The 16,417-nt window shown below is 46.0% G+C and overlaps 1 protein-coding gene across 2 annotated transcripts; it reads left to right on the top strand.

Moving 5' to 3' along the window:
* Positions 1 to 6,834: 6,834 nt before the first annotated feature.
* On the top strand, positions 6,835 to 12,593 carry LOC100274431 (BTB/POZ domain-containing protein POB1). Of its 2 annotated transcripts, NM_001148790.2 has the most exons (6): positions 6,837 to 7,177; positions 9,046 to 9,177; positions 10,558 to 10,676; positions 10,769 to 10,832; positions 11,199 to 11,478; positions 11,593 to 12,593. In NM_001148790.2, the coding sequence occupies exons 1-6, from the start codon at positions 6,967 to 6,969 to the stop codon at positions 12,404 to 12,406; spliced, it is 1,620 nt and encodes a 539-aa protein (NP_001142262.1). In that variant the 5' UTR covers positions 6,837 to 6,966; the 3' UTR covers positions 12,407 to 12,593. The 2 variants fall into 2 exon arrangements, with proteins under 2 accessions (NP_001142889.1, NP_001142262.1); NM_001149417.2 differs by lacking the exons at positions 9,046 to 9,177; positions 10,558 to 10,676; positions 10,769 to 10,832; positions 11,199 to 11,478; positions 11,593 to 12,593 and adding an exon at positions 7,883 to 8,361 and having other exon boundaries at positions 6,835 to 7,177.
* Positions 12,594 to 16,417: the final 3,824 nt, after the last annotated feature.

Below are 16,417 nucleotides of genomic sequence, written 5' to 3'. Positions count from 1 at the left end.
TCGCGCCGACCCATCTGGGCTGGGACACGCGGCGACAATTCACTCGTCAGTCCAGGGCCCCCCGGGGTCGAAACACCGACAGTGGTGGTCTTTAAGAGTTTCATGAAAGTTGGGCTTCGTTTTCCACTACACAAGATGTTGGTTGAAGTTCTAAAGACATTCGAAATATACCTACATCCACTTACCCTCGAAGCCCTTATCAAAGTGGGGGTTTTTATATGGGCTATGAGGAGTCAGGGGCTAGAGTCGGATGCTAGATGCTTCTGCAATATTCACGAGTTATCTTATCAGACGAAGGCATCTGGAAAAGAGCAATACCATAACAACTTCGGCTATTACAGCTTCGTGCCCCGCTCTAAGGCAAATTATCTTGTGCCTACATTTCAGAAGAAGTGGTCGGGCTCTTGGATGAAGCAATGGTTTTATGTAAAGAATGATCTAAATCGGAGGGAGGATGTGAGGGGCATCATTCAACGTCCCATATGGTCACGTTTCGGCATTAGGAGGCCATCAATCGCAACTGGGAATGTAGTGCAAGCGTGCCTAATGGCTTTCAACACCGTACGTACCTACATCGGTACCAGAGATTTAGTTCAAGAACACATTGCTTTCAAAGTATAGCCTCTTGCGAATGAATGGGAAATGCCAAAGGAAGCTGCCGCTGACTCCAGTCAGGGTGACTTGGTTTATCTTAAGTACACCTTCCGGTACATAAGTCAGTTTGACGAGCCAAATGATGATTGGATAGACGCTATAGAGGCAACGAGTGATGAGCTACTTGGAGCTTACTCGAAGATAGAGGACGAGGCTATGACTGTTGCTTTCGGCACCCGAGGGAAGAGGAGACTGAACAGGGTTTTGATGTTATTGGGTTTGTTTACCCTGATTATTGTTTTCCTATCCGAAGGCAAGGGGGAAAAGGAAAGTTGCTGCTTCAACCTCTTCTAGTGCACCGAAGCCAAAGAGGGCCAAGGTCCTGACATGTAGGCCAAAGCCTATTGGGACGGCCAAGGTGCCGAAGCTTATTGAAAGTGTAGAGGTTGCCCCTCAGCCATGTAAACAGCTCCTGCGATGTTGATCGAAGCTAGTACAGGCCCGATAAAAGAGCTGGAACCGGAAAAGGCAGCAGAACAACCAAAGGTGTTATGCCCTCCAGCTGTAACAGGGTTGTCAAAGCCATCGAGTACTACAACAGCGACTCCAAGGAAAAGAAGAATGGCTAGCGTCATAGATGTTGTTTTAGAATCAGCAAGAGAAGCGATTACCGCAAGCACAACTAAAGTTCTTGCTGAAGTCGGACCTTCGAAAGCTGCGCAATAGGGCTGGTGGAAGAGAGTGTTCCTGAAAAATCTAAATTTCCTGCTCCCGAAGCACCTCCCCATGGTGACTTGGAATACAATGTTCGACACGCTTCAGGAAAGCAGTTATCATTGGAACAAATTGTCGAAGTTCAACATTATGCCAAGGACTTGAAATACCACGAGGGTCCTTGGTGTACGGAGGGGATGACGAAGACGACTTCCTCTACTGTCTGACCGTCAGTAAGGAGGTCAATGTTTGTCGCGAGATGATGAACAACATGGGATTTCCGAAGCTCGAGCTTGGTTTGTCCGCCATGAGAAAGGATCATCTTGCGGACAGCCTTGCTTTCAATAGCTTAAAGGTTTGCACATTTTGGCTTCATATTTGGTACTTTTCGAGCTATTTTTTGGTAATTCTTACTTTTATTGTATGTTCGTTCTTTTGTTTGGCAGGGTTTGATCCGGCTTTGAAGGCTCAAAAGGATGCAGAGGACGAGAGCTATCAGATAGCATTTGGAAACCTCCGATCGGAGGTTATAACCTTGAGAAATGAAGCTCTTGCAAAGGACAAGATTTTGCTGTCTTTGGTCGAAAGGCTGAAGTCCAGTGAAACTAAGTTATCCGCTCAAACAGAAGCACACAAAGCTGAAGTGGAAGAGTTAAAAAAGGAAGTTGCCAAAGCAACTAAATATTTTAATGTAGAGCTAACAAAGCGCGAGATATCTGATATCGAACGCCAAGAGTACATAAAAATGTTGAAAAGCTTCGTGAAGCTAGAGAAAAATTCTACAATGTAGCTATGGAATGCGTTAAGAATTTGAAGAACAGTTTTTCTAAAGTTGGTGCATTTTCTTTAGAGCAGAAATTCATCCGCAGTGATCCCGATGGAGTTATCTAGTGGATCAACGGCGAGGCCGAAGCCTTTGAAGAGATTCTTAGTGATAGAGGGGATTTTCGTGCTTTTGCCGGTGCCCATGGGTCGTGTCAATTCTGGAAAAGGTCGGCTGTGATCATGCCAAGGCTATAGATCAGCCAGAATTTGCCTTCTCAGCCAACGATATTAAAAACCCTTCGGCTGAAGCTACTACACTAGGTGGGAAGTTCTATTCCAAAGTATAGCTGAAGGGTGGCCGAGAGATAGCTGATGAAGCTATTAGAAGAAATGAGAAAGAGTCTCACGACGCCCGAGAAGAAGCTAAGAGAACTGAAGAGGCTGCTGAACGCTTTAGGCTTATAGGTATACCTATTACAGCTTAGCTTCATAAGTTATTGCAGCTTCGGTACTAATAGATACTTGTATTCTGATGCAGTCAAGCTTTCTCCCCCTCAAGAGCCATACAATCCCGAAGTTGATCCATCTCTAAAGGAAGCGCTCGACATAATTAGAATCGCTAACAAAGCCATTGACGAAACTGTCAACAAACTGTTAGAAGAAGCTACCGAAAAGGTCTTAAAAGAAGACTGAAGCTTGTATATTTGAAAGTTTGGGGTCTTTGTACATAGCTTTCGTTTTTGTAAGAAACAATTATCAAATATTTGTATGCATGTTAATGTAATATATTTCTTTGTGATGCGTGAAACCTTCGTACATACCGTTTTTGAGCCGCTGGCGAAAAAACACCTTCCCTTCTTTTCACGCTTCATGAAGAAAGAAATTTCCCTTCTTTACCGAAACAATACTAAATATCATGTCATGGCTGTTGTATAATAATACTGTTGACGAAGGTACCATCCCTGTATAAAAATATATTTGCCAAAGGCATATCTTATGTTATTGATACGTTCTTTCATGAGTCGACATGTATACTTGAAGGAGCAATTTTCAAATTTTCTTCTTCTCCGATGCTTTTGTCGATGCAAAATGATGTATGATGTGATGCTATGCAATATGATATGATGGTATGATGCAAATGATGTTTATGCATAAATCATCAAAGAAAAACCAAGACTATGCATTCCTTTAGGAACGACTTTGGAGTCTCTTCACCTTTTATTTAGGTGGCATTTCAGCTCTGCACCCCCTTAGGAATGACTTTGGAGTTAAGCTCTGCATCCCCTTAGGAACGACTTTGGAGCTTCTTCACCTTTTACTTAGGTGGTATTTTAGCTTTGCATCCCCTTAGGAACGACTTTGGAGCTTTGTTACCCTTCTTGTTACACTCGATGGTGTAACCACAGATTTATTACAACACGCTGAAGGTTAAACCTCCTTATATTGTCTTTGGAGGGGAAATATAAAGACAGAAAAGTAAAAATACATTGAACTTGAAAACTTTCTAGTCGAGCCCATGTGTTGTTTTAGTAAATATGTCTCGATTTGGGCACAATGCTGTTGACTGTGCGAGCTTCAGACTCTTCTCGAGTGTCGCGCTGTTGCTGCACTTGGCGATGCCCTTCTGGTTGCTGATTGTGAACCAAGGTTGGTGCTAATGGTGGGGGTGGGGGTAACTGAGCCCATGCAGGTTGAGAATGACTTGCCGAAGCAACTAATATCGTGGGTTGCTAGTTGCCCACATACTCAGGGATATATGGCGAATAGCATGAGGCAGTATGTAAGATCTGCTTCAGCTGATTCTGTCGTGCTTCGGCTTCAACTATCTCCTTTTGCTTTTGGATCGTGACTTGACACGTCCTTGTTGTGTGTCCCTTATCCTTCCCACAGCATAAACAGAACAACCTCCTAGGTTGAGTGTTGAATCTTCCTCCAAAGCTTCTTCCTCCTCTGCCCCTTGGAACTGGTGGCCTGTAGGAGGTTTGCTGCATTCCTGAAGATTGTGAGCTTTGTTGGTTGCCTTGAGTGTGGTTTGCCCTGTCATCATTTGTGCTAGGGTTGTGGATTGTTCTGACATGCCTAGGGTGAAGTCTTCCTCCGAAGCCCCTAGTCATTTCAGAATACCTGTAGGCCTCCTCCCTTCTTCGCCGAAAGTCATTGTTAGCTCTGATGTATTCATCCATCTTCTGGAGGAACTTTTCTAGAGTTTGCGGTGGTTTCCTAGCAAAATATTGTGCTGACGGTCCTGGACGGAGCCCCTTGATCATAGCTTCGATGACAATATCATTTGGCACCATTGCCGCCTGGGCTCTAAGTCGCAGAAATCTTCGGACATATGTCTGCAAGTAGTCTTCAAGGTCTTGTGTACACTGGAACAAGGCTTGAGCAGTTACTGGCTTTGTCTAGAAACCCTGGAAGTTAGTTACCAGCATGTCCTTCAGCTTTTGTCATGATGTGATCATTCCCGGACGAAGGGAAGAATACCACGTCTAAGCTACACTTCTGACCGCCATGACGAAGGATTTCGCCATGACAGCCGTGTTGCCACCATATGAAGATATGGTTGCTTCGTAACTCATGAGAAACTGCTTCAGATCCGAATGCCCATCATACATGGGAAGCTATGGTGGCTTGTAAGATGGTGGCCATGGGGTAGCCTGCAACTCTGCTGCTAGAGGAGAAGCATCATCAAAAGCGAAGTTACCATGATAAAAGTTATCAAACCACTCATCATCATTGATTGGAATTTCTTGACGAAGCTCTCTCTGTTAAGTCCTTCATCCTTGGTCATCTTGGGTGATGTGACACATTTCTTCAGCAGCTTCGTCAATCTTTCTCTGAAGGTCGGCTAGCCGAAGCATCTTTTATCTCTTCCTCTGCACTTGTTGATGTATGGCTTCCAGGTCTCTGATTTCCTGGTCCAACTCCTCTTCCTGTGGTGTTGGGCTGGTAACCTTCCTTTTCTGGCTCCGAGCTTCTCTCAGCAAAAGTGTCTCTTGGTTGGTATCCAGTGGCTGCAAGGCAACCCCTAGCGCTATTGCCTTTTTCGGCGGCATGACGAAGGTGAATGCTTGCCAAAGGTTGTGGAAGTGAGTTCACCCCACGGTGGGCGCCAATGTTGCTCACTTGTTCTCGAGTGATGTGGGTCAAGAACAAGGCAACACAATCGTTAAGAATTAAGGACCTTCGTCCTTCGAAACATTATCTCATTTCAGATATAATGATCTTCAGACGCGGTCATGTAGGACATGTCTTTAACATTCATGAAAATGAGAATACATAATAGTAATGATTATATTGCATCAATTCGTATTCATATGAATTTCATAATGTAGACATGTACATTAACAGGATTTACATTACATTGATACCTTCGGCTTGTTCGAAGGTGTTGACGTGAGAGCGATTACAATCCAGCATGAACAGTACGTTGCTACTGTTCATATATTTATAGGCACGGACACAGCCCGGGTAAAAGTACATTTGTGTCCTTGATATTTACTTATGAACATAACATAAATCATTAAGGACTTGCTAGTCTTTTTCCCTTCCGGTCAGCATCATGTCTGGTCTTCATCACCATTTAAGCCGAAGCTATTACTCTTCGGCTATAACTTCAACGTTCATTCTTATCATCTTCGGATTATATCTTCATCTCGTATGCCTTTGCCATGGGAGAGAACTTCCATTCTGAAGCCCAAGTTCCCTGTAATAATTCATATCATGCTGAAAATATATGGTTAGTCATGTTTTTAGGACCTTCGAGAGAGTAAGCCCCCTAACAGTGTGTCAGTCCGGGTTGTACTTAACCACACTGTAATGACCTCTAATAACCCTTGAGGGGGGAATATTCTGGGGATAACGTAGGTAACTAGGGGCATAACTATATTTACAGTTACCTATAATACCCCGCACTGTACCCTGATGGGACAGGCTGAAAAAACACTGTTGCTCTAATCCATCGTGTTGTTAAGCATCAAAGTATTTTTGTTTCCCACTACTTGGACCCACTCGACCACGTGTCACTGAGTTCCAACAGCAACCGAACAAACCCGAACAAGAGCAATTCCCCGCAACAAATAGAGGACGTAGTCTCTATTGCCACTCTCACCATATATATACAACACACGACATTGGATATTTTCGAATTGAAACACTAGAGGTGGTATTAGGGCTGGAAATGAGCCGAACTTAGCTCGGTGCAACTCGTTGACAGACAAGCTCAGCTCATTCACTCAACGAGCTGAAAGAGGAGGCTCAGCTCGGCTCGCAAGCTGGACCTTGATAAATAATATTGCATTATATAGTGATTTAATAGTACATAAATGTGAAAAATATAATCATCATTTAATACTATAAGTGAAATTATCTATTATTATATATAGTTTGATTAATTTGGCACGGCTTACGAGCCAGAACGAGCTAGCTCGGTGGACCAGCAAACTCAAAAATAAGGCTCGACTCGACTCACTCGACGTTTACAAACTGCCCCAAACTTAAACTGGCTCGTGAGCTTTGAACTTTTTTTTTTCAGACCTAGGCGTACGCAAACGGTCAGCCAAACTAACAATCCGAGCACGAATTCAACGCAAACGGTCAGCCGAGCCAAACCAACAATCCGAGCACGAATTCAACGCCGCTGTCGCGGCACCATCGGCACCACCACCAAAACGTTTGAAGCCCCCTTTCCCATCCTAGCCCCTCCATTGCCTCATTATAACCACCACCGTCTCTTCCTTGTGTCTTCTCCTCCTTTCCCTCCCGGCCACTTCTCTCGTTTCGCCCTCCCCCTCGAGCACCCCGCCGGCTAGGGTTACGGCCACCGCCTTCCACGCCTCCCCCACTTCCCGTAGGCGGAGGCTGGTCGGCGTGCACGCGACCGCGGCGGCGGAGATGGACCCGGACTTCTCGCCCGGGGGCGGGGGGCCCAGCTTTGAATTCGCCTTCAACGAGGTCAACTTCTCCGACCGGGAATTGCGTATCGAGGTCGTCGCCGGGGATGACTACGCTCCGGGGTCCAGCGGCGCCGGTGCCGGAGGAGGTGGCCTCGCCGACTGGGCGCGCCACCGCAAGCGCCGCCGTGAGGAGCTCCTCAAGGAGAAAGGTACGCCACGGATTCTGGCTACGCATGCCGTTGTTGCCTTGCGGTCGTGTGATTTTGCGTGTTTATTTGTGACGCTTGACGCGATTCGGCTGAGAATTTGCTGGGGGCTCCTATGTGCCTCGTTTATTTTAGTAAAATCTGATTCACGTAGGTACCCGACAATATAGGTTATAATGGAAAGGGAATCGGTGAAGGATAGAGAGGAATTTCAATTTGGAGCTGCCATGACGCACTTGTACGAATTATCTGACATTTTGATCTGTCATGAGCTACAATAATTGACAAACGTATTTACAGGAATAAATGAATTAATTCAGGCTATCCATAGTTTGAATTTGAGTTGACCCACCCAAATATTCAAATTAATCTAGTTGAGAAGCTACGGGGTAACGAGAGGGGTGCAACTCAGAAACCATTTGCAGGTGATGCATCTGTACTTTTTAGGTTGGCAGCGTATAGATGCTTCTGATTATGGAGGTGTAGGTTTTGTGTCGCCTGTTCTTAAGATAACCATGGAAGACTTACTCTGTTGATAAAATACCCGGAGAGGGTCAATTGTGCTTCATAATCATGGAAACCATAGTTATTAAGGTGTAGTTTAAGCACTGGAGCGGGCTAGGGTTACACTATGCCTTGCATATATATATGTTGTCTGTCTTATGGGTTTGGCGTCTCAAAATCGTCACATTAGCGTCTGAATCGTAGGAAATCACTTGTGGAAGAAAGGTGGGAGGAGGGGGAAAGCATCAGGAGATTCTGGCGGGAGACTCATAGGAAAAGCATGGGAGAAATAGAGCGTGTGGCAGAGAGGAAGTGCATGGAAGACGGAGAGCGGCAGATCTGCTGGCTACTGTGCCGGAGTTGCTGTCCTCCCTCGTTCCAGCAGCCCTGGTGGCAGCAGCCATCTTCTCGTGTCGATTCAACAGCAGGCCATGGCACCTCTAATTTGCTGTAATAAGTGTTGTGGAAATGTGTGTGTTCTATGTTGTGTTGGATTTGTGGCCATACAAGGGATCAAGTTCGAAACGATGATATAGGTGATAGGATATGGTTAGCACCAATTGAAGAAAAGCTTGTCTAACACCAATTGAGGTGATTTGAACGTGTGAGACCTCCAAAGACACCAGTGTGTAGTGGGATCTTACTGCGTGATAGTAATGATAAGAGGCAGGGGAATGCTGAAGTTGACATCGGAGAAAATAAAAGGAGACTTGAAAGGATGGAATATAATCAAAGATTTAGCCTTGAATAGGAGAGGAAAACAACTATCCACGTGCCTAAACTTTGATTTGTGGCTTTTGTTGGGTTTCAACTCTAGTCTACCCCAACTTGCTTGGGACTTTATTGTTGTTGTTCAAGGTTATGGGTGTCTAGTTGCAGTCATGTTCCTGCTGATGTGATTCTGTGAATATTCTTTACAGTAGCAACTGGCCAAATTAATAGACCACAAGATTGAGGTTCTTGAAATGACAATGGGTGTGGTGTAATATTATAATTTTGAATCAAGATACAAATTTTTTTTTCTGAAAATTGTATATTTTTTAAAGATAATATTGAGCAAGCTTGTGATCCTGAAAGTCACAATCTGCATTGCTTTCTACTGCTTATGGCATTTTCGACTCTCCACTTTGACTCATGTTAGCTATACAAGTCATGGGTGTTGCTTATGCATGCAGATTTTGATTTACAATCCATTTTCCCCTTAATAATGTTACTGTTGTATACATATGACCATTTTGCTATGCAACAACGTTTCCTATTAAACCGTAGGTTCTATTATTGCGGTCCTTTCTTGTTTCATTTGATTTTCTGCTATGCCAGTGTCACCTTCGTTTGTGATTTCTTTCAATTATCAATTTCTTCTGTAGAATCTACAACTCACATGTCAGACCAAACAAATTGCAATGAAGTTGAAGCAGAAGAGTGTGATGCGTATGAAGAAAATCAAGAGGAACCTGTAGCAATGGTAGAAGAATCTCCACCCGATGTTGGCCAAGATGGTTTGTATAACCATAATCTGCATCCCTAATATTTTTTTCTTTGTGAATACAATATTGATTTTTTATGATTATTAGTGAAGTTAGGCAAAAGCTCCTGCTGTTTCAAAATTATTGTCTATTTAGGCTTTTGGCAAGTTTACTATCTAATGAAATTGTATTTGGCTATTTGCCTCATGAATTGAACTTTTTTGGTGTTAAGTTAGATCGAGATTTTTCCAGAAATCATTGAGCAATCAGGGCAAGCCTAGTTCCAGTTTATTAAAGCACTTCCTCATTTCCTATTGATGTCTTTCAGTTTTGAACCCCTGTATTGATCACTTCATTCTTGTTGATTGATATGCTTCTTTTAAGTTTATATTAAATTTTAAAAATCAAAGACTAAATTCTTAAATCAAAACATCCAAAATTTTAATCCAGCCCTATTTTGGAGCCCAAAGCTGTCTTATTCCTTTAGTTGCCATGTTTTTTATTAATTGAGCCCCAAAGTAAGCACGGAAGCTGTAGATGTCATACAATTGTTCAATTATTCTGCTTGATCATTACCTCAAATCTGCTATTGATAGTTCTACGTATTTAACACAAAAATAGATAGGTTTGTAGGAAGAACATGTAGATTTAGTTGCACAATGTGACATTTATTGGTGACTTAGGTACAATGTTCTGACAAACTAGGTTACTTATTCTATAAATTGACCCTTGGTGGTAAACATCCGCGATTGTTACTTGGTGAGCTATAAGCATGCTTAGATTGCCAAAAGCATACAAAGTGAATATTTATTTGTGGCTTTTAAAAAAAATCCTTTATTTTTCCTATTATCATAAAAGTAGACCTGGTGCAGTGGTGAGAAATGTCTTACTGAGTCAATAGGTCACAGGTTCGAAGCAGCCTTTCTGCATTTGCGGGGGGAAGGCCTGCCTTGGTTTATCCCTTTCCAGACCTACTTGTAGGAGCCTTCGACAGTGGCCTGTCCTTTATTTTCCTATTACCATGTCTTTCTGAAGGTAGCAAGCTAATCTGGATGCAACGAACAATTTGCTGCAAATGTTTTGCTTGCAGAATGTGTTTTTAAAATTTTGTTCTGCCTCCCCCCCCCCATTGTTCTACACAGCCTCTCTGCAAAATACAGGGGTAAGGCTTGCCGTGGTTGTTCCTTCTCTGCACCCCACCTATGTGGGAGCCGCCAGCAATGAGTCTGTCCTATCCTTTATTTTGCCATTACCCGTTTTTCTGAGGGTAAAAAACTTATCTGGATGACTGGATGCAATGAACAGTTTGCTCCAAGTGTTTTGGTTGCAGAATATCTGTCTAGTTCACTTTTTTGTACCTTTTATTTCCTTCCCTGTTTACCCGTTATACACATTTGACATTGGTATTAACAGGTGATGATGGGCAAGGTATTGATTCGTCTTGGACTGTGGTTGGTACACCAGTTTTACGAGTCAAGACAATTTATATCAGTTCAGCGATTCTTGCTGCGAAGAGTCCTTTCTTTTTCAAGGTAGTTATGGACTTATGGTAACCTCCCCAAAGGCAATTGTTCTACTCCAGTCAGCGCCGCTTTCTGATAAGCTTAATGTGTTTTTCTTATAGCTTTTCTCTAACGGCATGAAAGAATCGGATCAGAGACATGCAACCCTTAGAATTACTGACTCAGGTAACGTGACAACTTTGGGAAACTAGAGCATCCTGCTTCTTTTGTATTTATTTCCTAATAATTTTCATTTTTAAATCAACTGTTATGATTATATATGCCAAGAATATTCGATGTTTCCAAAGTTGTGCTTTTTTTTCTTTGATAGTGACATTGCCTACTATTTTTCCCTCCTTAGCTCTACCTATCAAATGGATATTTTGTGTAGCCTGCTTTCTGTACAGATTTCATCATTTGTTCTCTGAGAACCAGTTGCCACAAAAACACACACACACGTGCACAAACAAACACAAATAAAATAGAAAAATCCTTCTCTAGTGGATCTTTACTTTGTGCGTCATCCTTTTTCCCTTAATTCTCTTGGAACAGAGGAAACTGCCCTCATGGAGCTTTTAAGCTTTATGTATAGTGGAAAGTTGGCAACTACTGAGCCCACTCTTCTGCTGGATATCTTGATGGCTGCCGACAAATTTGAGGTTGTTTCATGCATGAGGTACTGCAGCCAGTTGCTCACAAGCTTGCCGATGACCACAGAATCTGCACTTCTCTACCTAGATCTCCCTTGCTCAATTTCAATGGCAGCAGCAGTTCAACCTCTGACAGATGCAGCTAAGGATTTCCTTGCTGTAAAATACAAGGATTTGACTAAGTGAGTGATATATATTGGATGGACACCTATTTTTACTTATGGAAAGTTTAGCCTAACATTGTCCTGACAAGATCATTGTGAACATACTAAATGTATTTTTTTTTGTTATTTCAGGTTCCAAGATGAAGTGATGAACATTCCTCTTGCTGGAATTGAAGCCATCTTGTCAAGTAATGACCTCCAGGTGGCATCTGAAGATACCATCTATGACTTCTTGCTCAGATGGGCCCGTGCACAATACCCGAAATCAGAAGAGAGACGTGAGATCCTTAGTTCTCGGCTGCTCCCTCTTGTGCGATTCAGTCACATGACATGTAGGAAGCTGCGGAAGGTCCTAACATGCACAGATATAGACCACGAGCAGGCAACCAAGTGTGTCACCGAGGCTCTTCTGTACAAAGCTGATGCACCACACCGGCAACGAGCTCTTGCAGCGGACACAACAACCTGTCGGAAATTCGCTGAGCGGGCTTACAAGTACAGACCACTCAAGGTCGTTGAGTTTGATCGGCCCTATCCACAGTGCATAGCATACTTGGATCTCAAGCGCGAGGAGTGCTCTCGACTCTTTCCTGCAGGCCGGATATACTCGCAAGCGTTCCACCTCGCAGGGCAGGGCTTCTTCCTCTCAGCTCACTGTAACATGGAGCAGCAAAGCACCTTCTACTGCTTTGGCCTGTTCCTGGGGATGCAAGAGAAGGGCTCAACGAGCGTGACCGTGGACTATGAGTTTGCTGCAAGGACGAGACCATCCGGCGAGTTTGTGAGCAAGTATAAGGGTAACTACACATTTACCGGTGGGAAGGCAGTTGGGTACAGGAATCTCTTTGGAATCCCGTGGCAGGCGTTCATGGCCGATGACAGCCTCTTCTTCATCGACGGGATGCTGCATCTGAGAGCTGAGCTTACGATAAAGCAACCTACGTAGATGTGCTGCCGTCGGGTTAAGTGTGTCCAGTCATGGGTGATGTGGAAAATGCTGTGTGCTGCAGATATCCTTTTTGTTTTTTTTCCTTTTGTTCACGCACCTTAATCCTTACATTAATAGACAGTTTGGTGATGACAAAATATAAAGGAAAAAAAAGGGCTGGAAAGCTGCCTTTTGTTGTTTCACTAAGATGAAGGTTGTATGATCTCTGTCTCTTCGTAGTGGAAGTTGTTACACCAGATGAAAAAGAAAAGATATCGGATGGGAATCCTCACTAGCTTGAGTTCTCTGCAAGTTTCCAGATTGGCCGGTATCTCACTGCTAATGAGCTATGTTCTGGTTCGAGCTTTTCTTTTTCTTTTGTTTTCTTTTCTTTTTTTGATGGGAAGGACGAGCTGTCCTATTGGCAGCAAATGCGGACGTTTGTCGTTGGTAAGGCCTGCTGCTGCTGCAGTGGCGCTATTGTTTGATGGCGCATTTGACTTGCCCATTGCAAGGCGGTTGCAGTGCTATTGTTGTAGCTTAGCTAGGTAGGTTGTGCCTTTCTGATGAACCTTGAACTGTACTGTCGGCGAGCAAACTTCTACTCAGTTGCTTATTTGAGGCTGGAAAAGGCAACTAAAGTTTGTTTTAAAGTTTTCAGGTCTCGGAACATTTCGCTGGTCACATACCACAGAATCTATCGTTGCACGTCAATACGTGCGCTGAGACGAGAAGCGAACCGACAGCGCAAGATGTGCCGTAGACACACACACCGTTCACAATCACAAGTGGAGAAAGCTGCATCGCCGGCCGCCGCGCTAGCTAGGGGGTCACCGTCCGGCGCTGCAACAGGCCCGCCCGCGACGCCTCAACTGTGAGGCAACAGCGAGGTGCCGTCCGAACGGCGAAGCTCCACGCCACTGCAAACGTCCCCATCCTGCCGGATCCTCCCCTCCGACCGCTCGCTTTCTGCCCTGTCGGTAGAGACGGTAATCGATCGTAATAGGTTAGGATGATTTTAGTTTAAAAATAAATAAAAATAGAGTATGATTTTAATATAATTTAATTCTTAAATTTTATAATGTAAAGTTTATATTCTATTACCACCTCTACCTATCAGTGGCCCAACAACTTTTTTATAGTTTATAGTCTTTAAGGTCTACTTTGTAAGAAGAGAATTAGAGTGGATTGAGGAGACTTAAATCCTATTCCTATTTATTTTCAATAGGAAGCAGATTTTATTCTCTTCAATCCCCTCCAGTTCCCTTGTTCTTAAACACACACACACTCTCTCTCTCTCTCTCTCTATATATATATATATATATATATAATGCATCCAGGCCGAACCTACGCGCAAGGAGCACCTGGTTCGAGCTAACCGTCCCACCCAGGCCGAACAGACGCTTCGTCTTCGTCCCTCCCGCACGCTCCCAACAGAACCTTTTTACGTCCCCGCCCCCTCCCCTCTTTCTCCGTGAACAGCTCAACCTCTTCACTTCCCCGGCGACGTAGCCCGCGCCGGAGCTGTTGCGCGCGCGCCCGCACTTGTCTTCGTCCCTCCCGCACGCTCCCGACAGAACCTCTTCACTTCCCCGCCCCCGCCCCACTTCTCCGCGAACGTCTCCCGACAGCACCTCTTCACTTCCCCGACGACGTAGCCCGCGCCGGAGCCGTTGCGCGCGCGCCCGCGGCCGCCGTGCAAGCGCATCCGCCCCTCTCCCATTTCTCTGTCATTTGATCGTTTTCTAGGTAAGAGCATGTGAGAGATAGATATCCCCCGGGTCCACTAAAGAAATAAAAGATCTCTCGAAAGGCCCAAGGGCCCAATAAATCGTAAGATCGTTCTTTCGTGGGCCTGGGGAAAGACGATCAACAAAGCGGAGAAGACGTAAGGCTGGATTGGAGCAAACCCGGACGGCCCACAACGTCGAACAAGTAAATCCCAACGGAGACCCGACTTTCCCGCGCTGAAGCTCCCATGCAATGGAGCCATGCGAGGATAAGTCGGCGAGGGTTACGTAGGGATAAACTCAAGAAATTCACTACCCTTCAGCCACTTGTTGTTATCATATCCACGTGTACTGCCCCACGGTCGAGTATATAAGGCCTAGGGGGCACCCCTTCAGAACAATCGACCCTATCCTACTTAGCCACCCACGTAAACTCTCTGTGCCTTCAACCCAGAGAGCCCTCTTGTAACCACATCCGAATTCTCACCAGGACGTAGGGTGTTACGCATATCTAAGCGGCCCGAACCTGTAAATCTTGTCCACTGTCTCTCGTGCGATCGACACGAACCATTTTGCTATAGTCGTTGACACCGTCCTACTCCTAGAAAACACCTTGAGGGGCAACCCCGGGTGTGCGGTCGGACCCAAAACACCGACAGCTGGCGCGCCAGGTAGGGGGTGTGTCGGCGATCCAAGCTAGCTCAATGGCCGTCACCTTCTACAGCAAGATCAACATGCGTCCCGGATCCGTGTTCCGCTTTGGGACGATCTCGTCTGTAGCGGATGAAGAGGGAATTTTGCACCGTATCGCAGATCCGCCGAAAAAGAAGTCTCCTCCAACAAACCCCAAAAATGCCGGAAAAGCGCAACTTCCTGCTCTTCGGAGAAAGATCGTCTCCGGAAAGGCTGGAGCTGGAAGCTCGCTGACCCGGAGGACTCCGCTGTCTACTTCCCCGACGAAAGAGTGGACACGGGTCGCGAGGAGGAAGGAGACCAGGGAAAGGCAAGTCGTTCTTTCCGTTACTCCGGCCTCAAAGGAGAACGGAAAGAAAGTCGCCGCGACAGCAACACCATTCTACCCCGACGTCCTCTTCATCGGGAGGGTGGAGTCGCCCGCCATCTCTGACGACGAACCAACAGCGCCCGGAGAAGAACCACCTCAACGAGAATCCCGCCGACGGAGGAACCGACGCAGGAACGTTCGACGACATCACGCGGCCGGAGAACGGGATCCGGAGCAGCCTGTCTCGCGAGACGAGGTCTCGGAGATAGGAGAAACTCCGGAGGAACGCGTCTTCAGAGAACGAAGGAACTCCCGACGACGTGATCGCCGACGGACTCAGGAGCAAGCCGAGCAAGATGCAAGGCAACGCCGGGAGAATCCGCTCTTCGGGCGCAACCTGAACCCCGACTTCGCCCGAGCTATGAACACACCAAGCGAAGTCAGAGGCGTACTAGCTCGGATAGCAGATGGACTCCCCCGGACTCCCGACGCTGAAGGCTACCGACACTTGTTCACCCAAGCAGCCAACCATCTTCTACCGCTTGCTCATCCGCCGAACGATCTGCGACACGCCATCAACAGCCGCCGGGATGCGCGAAGCTCCATCAATGCTTCGCGCGAATGGCGGCATGAGAATGAAATTCGTCGTCGGGAGGAGTATGATCGAGATCATGGCTTTCCAACTCAAAGCCAGGCCACCAGGACTGAGTCGGCAACAGCTTCAACTGGCGGTACCACCCGGGGACGGTCGAGGAACCACCATCGCCACTCCCCTCCCCGGGACAGACATCGTCCCCGACGACAGGAGGACACGTGCGGAGTATCCGCTCTTACTCCGCGCCTTAGGGCCATCCAGTGGCCTCCCAACTTCAAGGTATCCAATGTCGACAAATATGAACCGAAGCAGGATCCAGGGGGTTGGCTAGCCGTCTACACCACCGCTGCTCGGGCTGCCGGGGCATCTGAGGACGTCATGACCGCGTATCTGCCCATTGTCCTTGGGCAAGATGCGCTGCAGTGGCTACGACATCTACCCCGACATTGCATCGACGACTGGGGAGACTTCAGTCGACGTTTCACCGCCAACTTCCAGTCCCTCTCCGACAAGCCAGCGCAACCATGGGACCTCAAATCCATCAAGCGCCGAGGGGACGAGACTCTCCGGTCGTACCTCAAAAGGTTCCAGACCATGAGAAACCGCATCCCTGAGGTCACGGAGGCGGCCGTGATCGAGGACTTCTACAGAGGATCCAATGACTCGGTTTTCGTCCGAGCCATACTACAAAAGGCGCCGAC

Source organism: Zea mays, chromosome 5 (assembly GCF_902167145.1).
Source record: "Zea mays cultivar B73 chromosome 5, Zm-B73-REFERENCE-NAM-5.0, whole genome shotgun sequence".
NCBI lineage: Eukaryota > Viridiplantae > Streptophyta > Magnoliopsida > Poales > Poaceae > Zea > Zea mays.
This window is presented reverse-complemented; position numbering and strand designations above follow the sequence as displayed.

Excerpts from the sequence above, each read along its gene's own strand:
- LOC100274431 (NM_001148790.2), top strand. The coding sequence starts at position 6,967 with ATGGACCCGGACTTCTCGCCCGGGGGCGGGGGGCCCAGCTTTGAATTC. Across the intron at positions 9,178-10,557 it reads ACCCGATGTTGGCCAAGATG|GTGATGATGGGCAAGGTATT; the intron begins GTTTGTATAACC and ends TGGTATTAACAG. Across the intron at positions 10,677-10,768 it reads AGAGTCCTTTCTTTTTCAAG|CTTTTCTCTAACGGCATGAA; the intron begins GTAGTTATGGAC and ends TTTTTCTTATAG.